We start from the raw sequence: 15,884 nt of genomic DNA, 5'->3' as shown, positions 1-15,884 counted from the left end.
TGCGCATGCTCCACCTCCTCACACACCGGCCCGCCCCCAGCGCGCCCTCGGTGGGCACACACTGCGCATGCTCGACCGACAGACGTACGCCCCGCCCACCCCGGCGAGCACGCAGCGCGCATGCTCGCACCTCCTAGGCCCCTACGGTCGCCTCTGCGGCGTGGGCCGCGCCCCTAAATAGCCTAAAAGTAGGAAAACTCGCGTGGGGCGGCTGCCATTCCGCCGTCCCCGCCTTCGCCCCGGTCCCTAAACACCCTCCGGCCCCACCAAGGACCGGCTGCGCGCCACCGCTGCGGGCGGGAGACGTGCGTGCGTGCGGCGTAGGGCGCCGTGCGCGGCCTGATGACGTCACGCGCCTCGGTGACACGCGACGTCGGCGACTTTCTCTGCGAGCGCGGCCGGCGCGCCCCTTTTGAAGCTGCTTTGAGCGGCTTTCGGCGTCGTTCGCTGCCGCCGGGCCCTGCGAGTCCGCGCAGCCCCTGAAGCGAGGGCGCCGCGTCGTCCCCGGACCCGGGCCCCGCCGCCTGCTCCCCGGACCCCGGGCCCCGCCTCCTCCCCGGACCTCGCCGCCCCGCCGGCTGCTGTGCCCTCGCCGCCCGGGTGCACGGAGGCCGGACGCCGCCGCGGCCGGAGACAGCGGTGCGGGCGGAGGGGGCGCCTCGGCGGCGGGCCCGAGCCGCGGAGATGCCGCCCGGCAAAGCGCTGCAGCCCGTCCTGAAGATGAAGGTGGACGAGCTGTTCCTGCGCTGGCTGAGCGAGCCCGGCACGCAGGCCACGCTGCACGACTGCCTGCGCCGCATCCGGGCGCCCGGGCGCTTCGACGTGGGCGCGGGAGACGCGGGGCGGCCCGGGCGCCCTGTCGCAGCCCCGGCGCCCGCCTGCGAGCCCGGCGGCCTCGGCAGCCTGGGCCCCGGCCCGGCCCCCGCGGCCCCCGCGCTGCCCCTGGGGGCGGCCTCTGCTTCCAGGACTGGCCCGCACGCGCGAGGGACCCGCAGATCCGCAGGGACGCGAGGAGTAAGTCACTCCCTGTGCCGCCGCCTGCGCGCGGGGCTCGGGTCGCACAGCGGGCGCGCGTGGCTCGGGTCGCACAGCGGGCGCGGGTGGCGCGGCGACGGCGGCGGCGGCGGGCATGTGGGCGCGCACACGCGCTCCCGTTTAGTCTCGGTCTCTGCTTTCTCCTGTGTCTTTTATTGTCCCCCCCAGAAAGCCCGACATACTGAAAAACTGTGTCCTCGACGGAATCGCGCGTGGTCTGTGAGTCTGGAGTTGGTTTCGCGTTTTCAGGGTGGGTTTTACTCGGCCGCTTCCGGGCAGTTCCTGCTACTTGGCTTAAGTCCTGAATGGAGGGGTTTTAGCCCTAATTTGTCTCCGATCGTGAGAGCGGAACGGCGGTGTATTAAGAGACAGGTGCTTTCTGCCCTGTAACGCAGGGTCCTTTTGCAGTAATAAAACGTCGCCTCCGGGTGTCATGGGCAAACGGTACGGTTGGTGCATATTGTACACTTAGAATACGTGACTGCAACTTGCTTGTAACATTTGAAATGTTTCCGTGGGAGCCAGTGTGCGTCTAGGTACTAACATATCACGAAATGATGCTTTGTAATATCACGGAGTCTAACAGTTTCCCAGCCAAGGTGGGCCGGCCTCCAGGGGTGGAGCTCAGTCCAAGCAGAAGCCCTTTGGCCCTAAGTTGCTGGGGGTTGTCTGACACTTTCTAATGGCTCTGCAACATCTTCCAGAAAGTAAGTCTCCGAGAGGAATGGGAGTGGACCTGGGGGCAGCTTGGCTTACACCCTCCGGAGAAGCCCAGGGGGCGGCTTGTGGGTCCGCAGACGCTGGTCTGGGACCCATCCCTGAGCCCTGGGCCTCTGCCCTGTCACCTGACCTGCGTGCACAACCTCACACTTCAGGAAACCTGGCCTGAGGCAGGGCCGGGGCTCAGAAAGCTCCCTGCAGCAGTGACAGTTTTCCCTCCTGCAGGTGGCATTCACACCACTGGCATCGCTCATGTCTCATTTCGGGGCCACCCACTTGGTCTTTAAATGTTTTTCCGTGACAAAGCCCAGCTCCACTTGAAGGTGAATTGTTGTATCTCCTGACCCGCAACCGCGTGAGCCCCCTGAGGCCTGGAGGTATTATTCATGGCAGGTCAGCTCTGTGCAAGGATGCGCGTGGAAACAAAACAGGCAGACCGCAAGAGCCAACAGCACGTTCCCTTCAGACCTGCACAGTGCACACAGCCAGTCGTGGTCTTTGTGCTGGTTGGCACCTGGCCTTCCGTTTGTACAAAGTGCATCCCCTGTGACCCGCATCCAAGTGAAGCGCAGAACTCCCCTTGGCAGGCCTTTCCCAGTCAGCCCTGGTCACCCCCACCTCCTGCAGGGCGCCCCTTGGCCGGCCAGCATGCCCACCTGGGGTGGGAGACAAAGGCGGGGAGCAGGGGGCTCCATGCGGAGGGGGCTCGGGGGCGCCTGCCGGTCCTGCACTTTCAGGGGGGACGTTCACTGACGGGGGCCCTCATTCAGGCCGGGTCCCCAAGAACTCTGGTGCTTCCACAGCCAAGGCCCTGGGCGGACACCCTAGTGGGACGTTCCCCCGGCTTCCTCCGCGGAATGTGCCAGCCCTGAGACGTCAGTCACCTCTCCAGCTTTGAGAGGCGGCACAACGACTGTTACCTGTTGGGGCCACGCACTTCAGTGCCCTGTGCAGCGGGAAAGAAACAGCCCCCGCAGGGACGTGCTGGCTGTCGGGAAAGCACGCGTATGGTTCATGTTTTCCCATAGCGTTCAGCTCACAACCTGACTCCCATCTGCAGCCACCCAGGCGTTGCCTGGCACAGCCAGTGTTATTAGCAACTCTGCACCGTGCCAGAGATGTTTGTAGCAACAGCCGATTTAACAGCAGCCAACAGCTGCATTATGGGCAGGTTACAGACCGGAAAGCCCAGGGTTTTCGGTGCAGTTTTCATTCCTTCCGATTCCATCATGTGTGGGGAGGCACCACGTGTCTCCGTCTCTGTTGATGGGTCCTGGGCCTGTTTCCAGTTTTGACTTATCATGAATAAGCCTGCTGACGACATTCGCTTGTAAGCCTGTGTGTGGACATGTGTTTCCATTTCTCTGAGAGAGATAACGAAAGTGGAATTGCTGGGTTTTGCGGCAAATGTGCACTTAACTTTGTAAGACACCGTCAGCGTCTTCCAAGGTGGCCGTGCCACGTCACATGCCCATGGCCCCCGTGAGGGTTCCAGTTCCTGCCCTCGCATGCTCGCCCCCTCGGCGTCCCCTTCCCTGGGTGGAAGGAGGCGTGCAGTGGCGTCTCCCTGTGGCTTTGCCCTCTCGTCCCTGCGAGTCATGCTGCCCTGCACCCCCATCGTCTTGTTCGTTTTATCGCGTTGCTGGACGTCCTTACGTGTGTGTGTGGCTCCTCCATCACGTGCAGGGTCTACCACGTCCCCTGGTCTCTGACCCCGTTCTTACTGCAAGCTTGTGAGGCAGAAAAGTTACAAACAGCCTCCTGGTGGTTTTCCTTGTGCCCCAAAACGTGTAAGCCGTCACCTAAATAGGCATTTTTTGAAATGAGTGTTCTTTTCCCGTTGGCTGTGTTGGCACCCTCGTTGAAAACCAGTTGCCACAGATGTGTGCCTTGGTTTCTGGACGCTCTCTGAGCCGCCAAGCAGACGTCGGTGCTTACCCCGGCGTGTCACCGTCTGGGCTCTGCCACTTGCCCGTGAGCTGGAAACGAGGCCCCTGTTTCGTTCAAGGCTGCAGTCGCTTTTCGGGTCCTTTGCGTCCCACAGACTTCTTAGGGTCTTCTTGTCGGTGTGTGCAGGAGAAGTCTGCTGAGGTTTTGTGACGACTGTCTCGGTCTGTGCGTCCGTGGGGAGAATGGCCTTGTCAGCAGTGCCGAGTCCCCTGGCCGGGAGCGTGCGTGTCTGTCACTCACTGAGGTCCTCGGTTGTCCTCTGCGTGTCTCCTGGTGGGCGTGCAGATCGCACGGTGCCTCAGGCACACGGGCTCCTGGCCGTTTCACTCTGGTGCTGCTGGTGCCGTGGCGTCGTCTCCCTCTGCTCGCTGACGTCTCCGTTGCTCGTCACAGGAACGCTGGACATGGCGCCGTGACCCTGCTGCTGTGAGCGGCTGGCCTCGGCCATCCGCCCCGCCTGTCCGCTGGCGGTGCACGGCTGTGATAAGGCGGTCCCTTCTTCCCCCCCGACCCCACCCCCCGGTCTGCATGGCTGCCATTTGTTTTTCCGCCCCGATCGCTGGGCGGGGACCTGCCGGGCACACGAAGCGACATCGTCACTTTGTCGTCTCGCAGGGGGCACGCTTCCGGTCTCGTCAACAGCCATCGTAGTTACAGGGTGTTTCACAGGTGCCCTTTACGAGGTTGGCGAAGTTTTTCTTTCCTTATGTTCCTAGTTTGTTGGGAATGTTTCACGAGAATAAGTATTGAGTCTTGTCCAATGCTTTGTGATCATGTGGTTAATAACACGGTGTTTTGTCAATTAGTGTTGGGTGTCACCCCAACTGTTTTACTGGGATCAACCCCGTTATGATAGCTAATAACCTCTTTTAGCTGTGGCTGGGTCCTGCGTGCTGACATGTGAGAGGTACGTGTGTGACATCCGTGTGTGTGACGTCTGTGTGTCTCCGTGCTCACATGTGTGTGACATCCATATGCCCGTGTGCTGGTGTGTGTGACATCCGTGCCTGTCTGTGTGCTGGCATATGTGTGACATCTGTGTATGTGTGATACGTGTGTGACATCTCTGTGTACTGACGTGTGTGACATCCGTGTGTCGTGGTCGGGGCGTCCGTCGGGGCTCTCTACTGTAACGCCTTCTGCTTGGGTGTCAGGCCCGCACTGGTCTCAGAAACTGAGTTGGGAATTTCCCCTTTCTCTGCTTTCCTAGGGGCGTGTGCCAGCTCGGTGACTCTTCTTTCTTGAAAAGCTTTATAAAAATTAGGTAGGGTGGTAACTTTAGTCATTTCCCCCGTTTTGTTTGCAAGTGGGAGCTACCCCTTCACTTATGGAAATACTTTCCTGGAAGTCCAATCGCAGACATAGAGCAGTGTGATCAAGTGTCCCTAAGTTCCTGCCCTCACACCACGTTCTCGGCACGCCCATCACTGTGCCCGTCGGTGCTGAAGGAGACCCTCGGGAACTTAACACACGCGAAACACTCGTGGGTCCCAGAAAGCGCGGTGGTAGTCGGGCTGCTGGGAACCACGCACTCCTCCGCAGAACCACGTGTGCTGCCTCAGAACCGCGCGCTCTCCGTGCGGCTGTGACGTGTCCGTCCACTCGTGCAGTGTGGGGCCTGGAACGCTGAGCTTTCCCTGAGCTGGGCAGGGGGATGTGGGCAGAGCCAGGGCCTGTTCTGGGGGCCTCGCCCCCACCCCCACCCCGGCATGTGACTAAATACCACCCTCTTTACACGGGTGTCTGAGCTGATTTGGGGACTAGTGACGCCTGCTTTCTGGAGGCTTCCACGTGTGTAGCTTTGAGAGTGGCTGCCGCAGGGGCTACGGCGTTCTCCACCTGGGGAGTCTGGGTCCAGGCTCGCCACCTGCCTGCCCCAGGCCCGCTCCGTCCCCTAGTGGCCGTGTGACTAGGGGACTTCACGTGTGTGCCTCAGTGTCCCCCTTTGTCAGCGGTAATGTACGTGCCTCCTGCGTTGTCCTGAGGGTTTCCAGTGGCTCGTGGGAAAACATTTTTAAAACTCACTCAGAAAGCGGGGAGTCAGGGTGCCTCCCTGCCTTCCCTCTGCTTCCCGCTCTTAAATTACCTTTGCGAGTTTGCAGAACTGGTAACCTTTCCCCAAAGTCCGTCAAGAGGGGACACATGAATGGCAGGCTTCTTTCTGTTTGCATCCAAATTTCTGGTTTCTGGCCAGAGTTTAATGGAACAGCTCGGTCGGTTTTAGGTCCGTCTTGAGCTTTGTTTCACCTGTAGACACCCCTGAGCACTGCAGTGGGTACACGTGTGGGTGCATGTGACTTGGAAACAAACACTAACCCTAGAGAAAGTGCGTTGCAGTGGGGGAGTGTGGTCTCACCTGCTGGCAGCACACAGCTGCACGGACGGGCGCGTGGGGTTTGGCTCCCCTGCCCCGTGCTCTGGTCACTTCACAGCCTGCCCCTGGCCCGTCTGTCTGGACAGCTCCAAGGGGGTCAGACCTCGGAATCCCAGAGGACAGTCAGACGTGGGAGGAAAGGAAGGTGGGTTAGGGCCCACAGGGGACCTGGCAGAGAGAACACAGGACGCGGCGGCCCCATGCGAGTTTGGGAGCCGTAGGGGTGCTTAGATGGTGGGGAGGTTGAAGGAAGAGAGAGAAACGCCGTCTGAGGAGGCTGCGTCCTCTATGAGCCCAACTAGGCCAGGTGCTGGGAAAGGCCCAAGTGGGGAGCCGGACATGAACGGTGGTTGCTGGGGGGGTGCGGGGGGGGCCACAGGGGATGTTTAGGGCCCTGAACACGCTCTGTACATAACTGTTACGGTGGGTGATGTCACGTCAGGGTTCGTGTGTCCAAACCCAGGGAGCACAAGCCAAGAGCCAAGAGCCAAGAGCGAGCGCCAGTGAGGGACACGGACTGGGTTAGTAGCCGTGTAGGCGCCATCCTGGGGGGTAAGGGAGGCGGCTGGCGGGAGGGGCAGCGGGCGGTGGGCTGTGGGGTGTGTGGTGGGAAACCCGCGCTTTCCGCAGCCTGAAGCTGCTGGGGAAAGTGCTAGAAAGGGAGACAGAGGCAAAGGTGGGTGCAGTCTGGGCTTTGGATGCGTGACCAGGGGTCAGTCATTTCGTGGATGTCTGTGTTCCCAGGGCAGGGAAAGACAGGTAGTATCTACCTGTCGGGAGACAGGGGAGAGTGTGGTTGAGACCTGGGGTCCTGTGATTTAGGGGGGGCTGACGAGTGGCCCCTGGGGTCCTGGGATTTCGGGGGCTGACGAGTGGCCCCTGGGGTCCTGGGATTTCGGGGGCTGATGAGTGGCCTCTGGGGTCCTGGGATTTCAGGGGCTGACGAGTGGCCCCTGGGGTCCTGGGATTTCGGGGGCTGACGAGTGGCCCCTGGGGTACTGTGGTTTTGGGGGGCTGACGAGTGGCCCCTGGGGTCCTGGGATTTCAGGGGGCTGATGAGTGGTCCCTGAGGTCCTGTGACTTAGGGGATGGGTGGGGACGCAGCTCTACACTGGGAGGGAAAGACCCGTCTGGCTCCTTGTGAGGCCTGGTTCAGGACAGGCTGCGTGTGGAGTGCAGGCCCTCAGTCCCGTTGGGGCCGCTCAGGGTCTTTCCCTGCGTGTTCTCAGGACTCCTGTGTTTCCCAGTTTGCTTTCTTAAGCAAGCACTGCGTACGCACTGTGCGTTGGGCTGCACTCGGCATGACACTCGGCCTTTTCTGTGCATGTGGCTGCTATGCCTGACATGTGGTGGGCACTCAGTGATAAACCTGGGGGTGGGGGGTGACAGGGGGAGGACAGGAGAGGCCCGTCCCCTTAGGGCGTGTTACTCAGACGAGTGACGGCACCGATGGTTCAGATGGGAAGAGGCTTCCTGGGGGCAGTGGGGTGAGCAGACCCCCTAGAGCTCCAGGGTGTGGGACCCCAGATGGAGTCTTGAGGCTCGTGCCGTCAGGGGCCCAGTGAGGCACTGCCCAGAGGGCCACCAGGCAGCTTCCTCACAGAATCAGACCCCCCAGGGCCGCCTTTCCCCTTGGGAGGCAGGACGGCCTGGGACAGTGTCCTGTGAGCTGGCCCGTCGCCCCGAACGTAATCCCCACTTAATACTCGTGTTTCTGCCCCAACTCAGGGCAGCCCCGCTGTCCTTGGCTGCAGAGCAGAGCCCCACGCACAGCGCATGCCCAGCCCCGGAGGCTGCTTTCTGGGTGGGCGTGGGCAGTCTCCCCCGTCTCGTATCCTCCAGGATTTTTGTGCCACTTCAGTGGGTGCAGGCTGAGCCCAAGGTTCTGCTCTGCAGCTGCGTGTGTGCTAACTTGCCGCTTACTTCTGAGAGAGTCTTCCGGAAACGGGCTCAGACTCTTGAGGCCGGACCTCTGGGGGCTTTGGGCCAGCAGTGCCCAACGTGGGCCGAGCGCTGCAGCCCCCACAGCCCTCTTTCCTTCCTGGTGGGGAGGGTGGGGGCGGCTGGGGGTGAGCTCATCCGCATTGCAGGCCTGGTCCACCTGCTTCCCTCCGCCCCCTCTGGGCAGCTTCACACTCACCAGGTCACATTCCACGTTCTCTAAAGCCGCTCGCTGGATCGAGTGGCTCGCATGCTATAAAGTCCTGACTAAGTCCCTCCCCGATTTTTGAAAGGAAAACGTCCGTGTGCCTTTGGCAGTTTCAATATATTTTCCCAACTCTGAAAGTGGCAGGAGAGGGGTGGGGCCGCAGACCCCCCTTTGGGCTGTGTTTTTGGGGAGGGAGCAGCTGCTGTGGACTCATCCGGGCCCTGGGCCCAGGACAGCCAGCTCTGTGACAGGTTCCGTTTTGTGCTGGACACACTTCACTTCTCTGGAGCCTGCCTTTGTCCCCTCCCTCCAGAGAACGGCCGGCGGCAGTGTCCCCAGGTCATCTCTCCTGCTTCCTCGCTCTGCCCGGGTCTGAGCTTTCCGAGCTGCGTCTGCGCTGCCCGCATTAGAGAGCAGTTCTGGGAGTTGTGGCCACGGGGCTCCCGCCCGCCTGCCCGCCCCACCGGCTGCCGCTCAGCTCTGCTCAGCTCCTGCTGCCTTCCCCCACCCTCGGCCATGTGTCCTCCTCAGCCTGTGGAATGTGAGTGGCCCAGGGCCGGCCCCCAGAGCGCCTGGCCTGCCCGGCACGGAGCTCGCTGAGCCGGCTCAGCCCTGCACGCTGACCGTCCGGGCACAGCTGCCGCCCCAGCCCGAGGCCCCACAGGCCCACCCCGTGAGCAAGCGCCGTGCCCGGGGGCCCACGGCCCATGCGAGCCGACATGCGGCTCCGGGAGCTGTCCCTGCGCCAGGACCCGGACCTAAGGCAGGAGCTGGCCGCGCTGGCCCGCGGCTGCGACTTCGTGCTGCCCTCCAGGTTCAAGAAGAGGCTGAAGGCTTTCCAGCAGGTGCTGGGCGGGCGGCGGCTGTGTGTCTGTGGTGGGGGCTCCCTCCTGGCCCTGCCGGGTCCCTGTGAGGTGGGAGCTGGGGGGGGGGGCGCACACTGGGGGTGCGTGTTTGTCCCTGTGGGGAGCCAGGTGTGCCCTGCGGCCTGGGGAGTTTGCTCCGGAAAGTTCTTCAGAGGAGCACTCCCTTCAGTCTCCTTTCCTGGAGTGTCAGCGACTGCTGCCCCCAGTGCACAGCACAGCAGTGGGGTGGGCCCGGGGTCTGCAGAGCCGGGACGCGGCAGGGGAGCTGGGCCTGCGGAAACACTGGGCCTTCCCGGTGAGCGCACCGGCCGGCCATGCAGAGATGTCTGTGGCACTCCCTGGCGTGCCTGGGCCGGGGTGCATTCTGTGTGCTGATGCCCCAGCCGGCCCCACTGTGTGTGGCACTGGCGCCTGACTGGACCGGCATGAATGGGTGGCATGCGAGGAGCGGGTGTGCTTCCCAAAGGGCTTTGCTGAGATACACGCCGTGCGCGCTGGAGCTCACCGTTCGGCGGTGTTAGTGACTAGCTGGCTTTTCAGCTTCCTCTTGATTCTCAGACGCGCTCAGCAAAACTGCCCCTCGTGTCTGCGTGTAGACTTCGTTTGAGCAGACCGTGTAATTTGAAAGTAGGGACTTCCCATGCCCACTCTGCAGTGCTTTGCAAGTGGAGGTCTCCGTGGCCACGGAATGTCCCCCTCCCCTGCCCTTCCCCTTGGGTGGGTCCCGTGCAGGGTGCGGGGCCTGGAGCAGGCCTCACGCTGCCTCCCAAGTGCCTCCTATCTCGCTTTACAGACTTTGCCACATGTGACGCTTGCCAGTTTTCTCTGCAAGGAATCAATGTAATCTCGTGGCCTAAAAAAAGATCCATCAATACAGACCGTCCTGTTTGGGGGCAAGAGACCTGCTTTGCACCCGTATTTGAAGCAGAATGTTTTCTAGGATGACATTTCAGTTTTTGCACGACTTCTGAGTTCTTTCTGTCTTCTGGCTTCCCGTCTCCCACATGTTGTCTGCAAGGGGGTTGCAGCTGCCCGTTTAGTGCTTGTTTTTAAGGAAAGTCTGTTTAAACCCACCTTAATTTGGAGACCTGGAAAGTGGAATCAGCAGCAGGACGATTCTGGGTTAGACGACAGGAAGGTGGACGCTGGGTGGTTAATTCCCTGCAAACGGCCGCTAGGGTGTCCCGTCCACCTCACTCCTGTCACTTCATGTCCAGGGGTTCCCGGCAACCCCAGAACTGATTCGTGAAAGTCTGGATTGCTTTCGGAAGCCTGTGTGTCTTACACAAAGTTCACTGTTTGGGAAACAAATTTTGTGAATTCCTTTCACAGGAAGTCATTTCTCGTTACAGAAAAATGTGTTTCAACAATGTTTCTCAGGAGAGACAACAGTGTGTGCTGTAGACTGTGCCCTGCGGTGCAGGGGTGAATCAGAGAGAGCCTTTCCATGGGGGAGTTAGGGCGGGAGGAAACTCGCCTGGCCTCTTTCCTTTACCCCCAGGAGGTCTGAGTGTGGACTCGGCACGTGGCCTTGGGTGGGTCGCAAATGCGGGTGGCAGAGTGGGGCAGAGTGGGGACAGTGGGCGAAGCGGGAGATGGTGGGGACAGTCCTTCAGGTGTGACAGGTGCCTGTAGCCAGGTGTGTCTGTGCTGCCCTGGCTCCGGGAGCTGCCCCACTGCCGTGTTTGCTGCCCACCCGTCCTGCCTGGGGACCCTGGCGCCTGCACACGCTGAGCCCCGAGACTGTCGTGCCCAGCTCTGCAGTGTCCCTCAGACCTCGTCTGGCCCAGTTGGCGGCGCTGCTGCCCCCACCCGCGCAGGACACTGACCGCCCCGCCCCCGGGAGCGAGGACTCGCTGTGCACACGGGACACAGCCTCCACTTCCCGGCTCCACTCTGTCACCTTGCTCGGGTGCAGCCTCCTGTGGGGAGCTCAGGGGCCATCCCCCGTGACTGCCGTGGACATGGAGCTGACCTCTCCTCCGTGTGGGGACCGCCCACCCTCCTGCTTCTGGCCGTCGGGACATCGAGCGAGGTCCCAGGCCCAGCCGGGTCTCCATGCCATGCAAGGGGGGCCCTGAACACCCCCTGGTGCGAGCCCCGGGACCCCAGGATGTCCCTCCAGGAGGCTGCGGACACAGGTGCCCCTCCCACGCCACTCCCTCCGGCTGCACCTGGGGGCACCCCCTGGACTGATTCCACGCGGAGCTCGTCTGCGCCCTGGGCCCGGACTCGCCATGAAGACACGGCGTGGGTTCACACGACGGCTTTGTTGCTGGTGGAGCTGGGGTGCAGCCGCATTGTGCCGCAGGCCCAGGGCACAGCTGGGTTTCCGGGACGTTGGTGTGGCCGCGCCCGCCGCAGAGGACCTGGCCGTGTGCGAGGCAGGTGTCTTCATCATTGCCCTGGTGACACGCCTCGCGGGGCGGCCGTGCGTGAGCCCCGGGGGCCGCGCTCCCGACACCAAGCGCCTCGTGTCTTCCCTTCGTAAGCGGCTGAGCCCCGCCTGCCACGCGCACATTCCTGGTCCTCTTGCTGTCGTCGCTGATGTCCAGTGCCATCGCGTGGCGCTCAGGCGACGAGTCGGCTTCCTGTGCCATCTGCTGAGCCCGGCGCGGCCGGGAGGTGGCCAGCTCCCAACTGTGCCCCGTGCGCAGGGAAGGAATGTGTCCTGCAGCTGTGCTGGCCGCGGTCTATTTACGTCCTGGAGATTAAGCCTGTAAAGCCCCCGTGTCCACACCGGCCTGTTTTGTTGTCATTGAGCAGCGTGGGTGCCGGGGACCGGGGCTCTGCCTCCCTGCGCAGGCTGCCTCTCAGGTCCCAGCAGCTGTACTTTCTCTGCGCTGCAGCCGTCCGCTCAGGTCCCCAGTTTCCACGCCCGACCCCCAGCAGGACGTGCTGACGGTCCCTTCCCAGTAACGCCCAGCCTTCTGCCTCCTCTGTGGGCCTCGTCACCACACAGATGGGCTGCATGCTGACCGGCCACCGTGAGCTGAAACGTCCCAGGGGAAAGTGCCCATAACACGCCGGCCCCCAGCATCCTGGCCCAGCGTGGCCACTGCCACGGAGCACGTCCCACTTTGCGCCATGGCACCGTGGCGACCTGGGCGCCCAGCACCGGTGGGGGCTGTGTAGGGGCGAGGCGTTTCCGCTGTCACCATCCCCTGCTATGTCTCTTCTGTCCTGTGTGTCCTTGGGTGCGTCTCCTATAAATAAATATTATCTTTCCAGTCTGGGCTGGTCTTTTAACCAGAACATTCAGTCCATTGATATTTATTACGCCTCTTGACCCATTTTGGTTTATTTCCACTGTCTTGTGTTGCTTTTTGCCGGGTCCTTTCTGGCCTTCTGTTTATCTTTTCCTCTCCGAGCCTGCAGTTTACCTTGCTCCTAGCTCGCTGCTTCTCCCAGAAATGTCAGCCCCTTAATTTTCTAAAAATACCAGCAGCCCCAAACCCTCACCACGCCCATCTCATCCCCCGTTCATTTCTATGCTGTCGTGTGGTCTGAGAGGCGTGTTACGCAGAACTGCAGTCACGCGTGCTGACTGCCTGACACTCTCAGTGTGCTCGGGTGGACCCACAGCTCCACCAGCCTCCCGGCCCTTCCCTCGGGCCCCAGGGCACCCGCCCCGCCTGACACGCCTTCCTCAGCACATGCTCTGCTCATGGCGGGCTCACTCCTGTGGTCGTTTGGCTCTCTTGGTTTTGTGGTTTTTCCTGATCTAAAAGGGTCTCAGTGTCCCTCTCTCTTGACCTTCAGGGGACGGTGGTGGAGGTGGAGGTTGGCAGCTGTTTTTCTCTGGCTTCTGGTATCTGCTGTTTCTGTGGAGAAGCTGCCTGCAGGTCTGACTGTTTCCTCCTTTGAAGATTATGCCCCCCCCCCTTTTTCTGGCTGTTTCTGAAAGTCTGTCAGGTGTTCTCCAGTCTCATTGCCGTGTGTCGGGCGTGGGCCTCACGGTCGTCCTGCGTGTGGGTCTGTGTTCTGCCCCTCCAGAGCCTGCAGGCTTTGTGGCCCCATCCTGCTCCGTCTCTGCCGGCGGGCGGGCCCTCACGCTGCCTTGTTCCCACGTGTGTCTGCTGATTGCTGGCCGTGAACCGCTCCTTTCCTTAGGACTTTGGGAACTGTTTTGAGCCCTGAGATGAGGATGGGTTTCTCCTTGCACGACCTTGCTGCTCCCAGCCACTACCAGTCTGCACTGGGCGGGAGTGAGGGTACAGATACAGGTGGGGGTGCTTTGTGGTGAGCGGGGTTTGGTGCTGTCTGGTCTCCTGGGTGACAGTTTCTGTGAAGGGGCAGCAGTGTGGAGGTTGGGGTGTGGGTCACCACGGTGGGGTGGGAAGGGACATGTGGCACCCGTGGGGGGCAGCCTCCTGCTGGGGGGGGTGGGGGGCTAAAGGGATCTCTGCAGGGGCCTGTAGAGACCACCACCAAAGCCTCCTGCACTTGTGCGTGTGCAGCTCACACTCCCGGGCCGTCACCCCGTGGCCACTTCGCTCCCCTGTGCAGGTGTCCTCCTCTGTCACCTTCCCCCGTGGGGGCAGGCGATCTTCTCACTTCCTCCTCCCCATCTCCTCCAGGGGTCTGGGTTTCCTCTGTACTGCGTCTGTGCCCAGGATTTGGGCTTCCCGTGCCCTGGTGTCCAGGCTGAACCCTCTCCTCTGGTGGCCTGTCCAGCATCTCTCCTCCCTGAAACAGGGCTGAGCCCGAGACGGCGGCATCCGTCCCCCTTGGAGCTGGCCCTCCCCGTCTCTCACGACCTGCAAGTCTCCCTCCCCAGGTGTGCGCCTCCCCTGGTCTCAGACGCCTCTCAGCCCCGCAGGGTCCGCTGGTCGCCAAACCAAGTTCAGCCCTCGTCCCCAGCAGTGCCCAGTGCCACCGGTTTGCGAGCACGGAGCTCGGCTGAGGTTCCGTTTCCCGTAGCTCCCACATCGTGTGGTCGTTGTCAGAGAAAGGACACAGAAAAGGTGGCTCAGAACTGAAACGCCAGCGTGGCAACAAACACCACAAACCACGCACAACGGCCAGTGGTGCCCGGGGCAGAGCACCAAAGTCCCCACGGTGAACATTTATGGTGCCTTGGAGATTGGGAAGAAAAACACCCCAAGTGCTGGGCACAGCACCTGAGCGGAGAACGCACAGGAAGCGTGACCGCCTGTGCAACCAACGCTGGGCGCCCAACCCCAGTCCCGGGAAGGTGGTGCCAAATGAGGGAACGCAGTGTGTGCCCCTGAGGGTGGACCGCGCGGGGCTACTGGCCGGAGGCGAGCGCGCTCTCGTGGGCTGTGGGCGGGAATTCCCGCGAGAACTGCGGGCCGCGGGACGCGCGGACACGCCCCACGCGTGCCCATGCCTGCGCTGCGGCGCACAGATCGCCAGAGACCGGCCTCCTCGTGTTCCGGTTCCCGGTTGGGGTGAGCGGGGCTTCGCGCCGTTGGCTCGCCTTGCAGTGACCGCAGCCGGTTGCGGGGACGGCTCACCCGGGAGGTGCGCGCGTGGTCACGGCGACCGGACGGCGCGCTCACGTGGCGCTGCGCAGCCCGGGATGCACGTGGGAGCTGCTGGCCGTTTCACTGCGAGGTCACCGAGGCGCAAAGAGTGCGCCTTGTCCCCTGGGCCGAGCTCCGGGGGCGCAGGGCCCAGCCTGCCACCCTCGCCGCGCTTTCTAACCTGTGTTGCTGGTGGTAAAGACGCCGCGAGCCCGGGGCGTGTGCGCAGACACGCGGGGTTTTCCTCGCGAGTGGCACTGAGTTTCTGGAGCCGTTGTCTGTGGCCTATGAGCAGGAAGTGTCCACACCTCTGCACAGAAGGGGGCAGCGTGGGTCGTGGCATGCTGCGTGCAGGGCGTCTCCGGGACAGCCCGCCCTTTTGGGGTTGACAGGGGGACCCAGCAGCGTGCTGTCATCCGTCATCCTGTGGGGAAAGGGCCTGATGGGCCGGCCAGGTGCGCGTCCTGATGTCCTAGGATACAGGCCTGTCCCTGAGATGGGGCGAGGAGGCTGCCCCAGGCCCTATATCGGGGCCCCGGGGGCGGGACGGGATCCTGAAGCCCCACGCAGGTTCCCGCAGCTCCGTGCACGCAGCAGAGGGCGCGGAACGGGCCGTATCGGTGGAAAGTGCTGGTTGGCGCTGCGCTGCGGCCCCTGTGGGTGTGAGGCTGGGCGTCCCTGCGTCAGGAAGGGCGGCTGGGACAGGAAGGGCGATTGGGACGTGTGAGCCCTGGGATTCGTTGCGGGGACCCTGCTGGGGCAGCTGTGTCCTTGGGCCCTCCTGTGCTGTGTGTCCCTACAGGTGTGAGCCATAGCGTGCTCTCCACCATGCGGGCCTGTGAATGCCTGTGTGTCCAGTGTGTGTCCCCTGCACGCCCATCGGTCTGCTGGTTCCCCAGGGGCCTGTCGGGCCCTGTGCACTGAGGTCCCCAGACCTTGTGGGGGGACCGTGTCCCTCTCAGGCCATGTCCTCTGGTCGTCTGGTGACCCTCCAGCCCCCGTCGGTCCCCCCTGGCCTCCGGCATCCTTCTTCACCCCTTCCTCCAGCTGTTACTGCGAGGACCTTGGGCTGTGTCTGCCACGTCAGGTCGTGGCTTCGTGTCCCCAAGTGTACAGAATGCAGGGTGTGGACTGCAGTTGTGTCCACAGGCTGGGTGGTGCTTCCCCGTCACTGCCAGTCGGGGACGACTGGATGCATGGTTCTCGGTGGCCATCTGTGAGCTGCGGCTCAGGGCAGCTGTTTCTGGCACCCAGAGGTCAGCACAGAGACACTTGTGTCCCCTGGGAGCCAGGGCCCACAG

At 62.5% G+C, this 15,884-nt stretch overlaps 1 protein-coding gene across 3 annotated transcripts in view; it reads left to right on the top strand.

Moving 5' to 3' along the window:
- The first annotated feature begins 330 nt into the window (after nucleotides 1-330).
- PPP2R3B (protein phosphatase 2 regulatory subunit B''beta) overlaps nucleotides 331-15,884 on the top strand; it is a 37,383-nt gene continuing 21,829 nt past the window's right edge. The window contains exon 1 of one of the 3 annotated variants that reach the window (XM_074323890.2): nucleotides 331-1,014. In XM_074323890.2, the coding sequence (XP_074179991.2) occupies nucleotides 685-1,014 (330 nt within the window). In that variant the 5' untranslated portion in view covers nucleotides 331-684. Of the gene's footprint in view, nucleotides 1,015-8,269; nucleotides 9,074-15,884 lie in introns of those variants that run through there. The other 2 variants (XM_074323889.2, XM_074323891.2) reach the window with 2 other exon arrangements.

This window comes from Rhinolophus sinicus, chromosome 18 (assembly GCF_057876585.1).
Source record: "Rhinolophus sinicus isolate RSI-liver-muscle chromosome 18, RSI-T2T, whole genome shotgun sequence".
NCBI lineage: Eukaryota > Metazoa > Chordata > Mammalia > Chiroptera > Rhinolophidae > Rhinolophus > Rhinolophus sinicus.
Note: the sequence above shows the minus strand (reverse complement) of the source record. Positions and strands in the feature narration are given on the sequence as shown.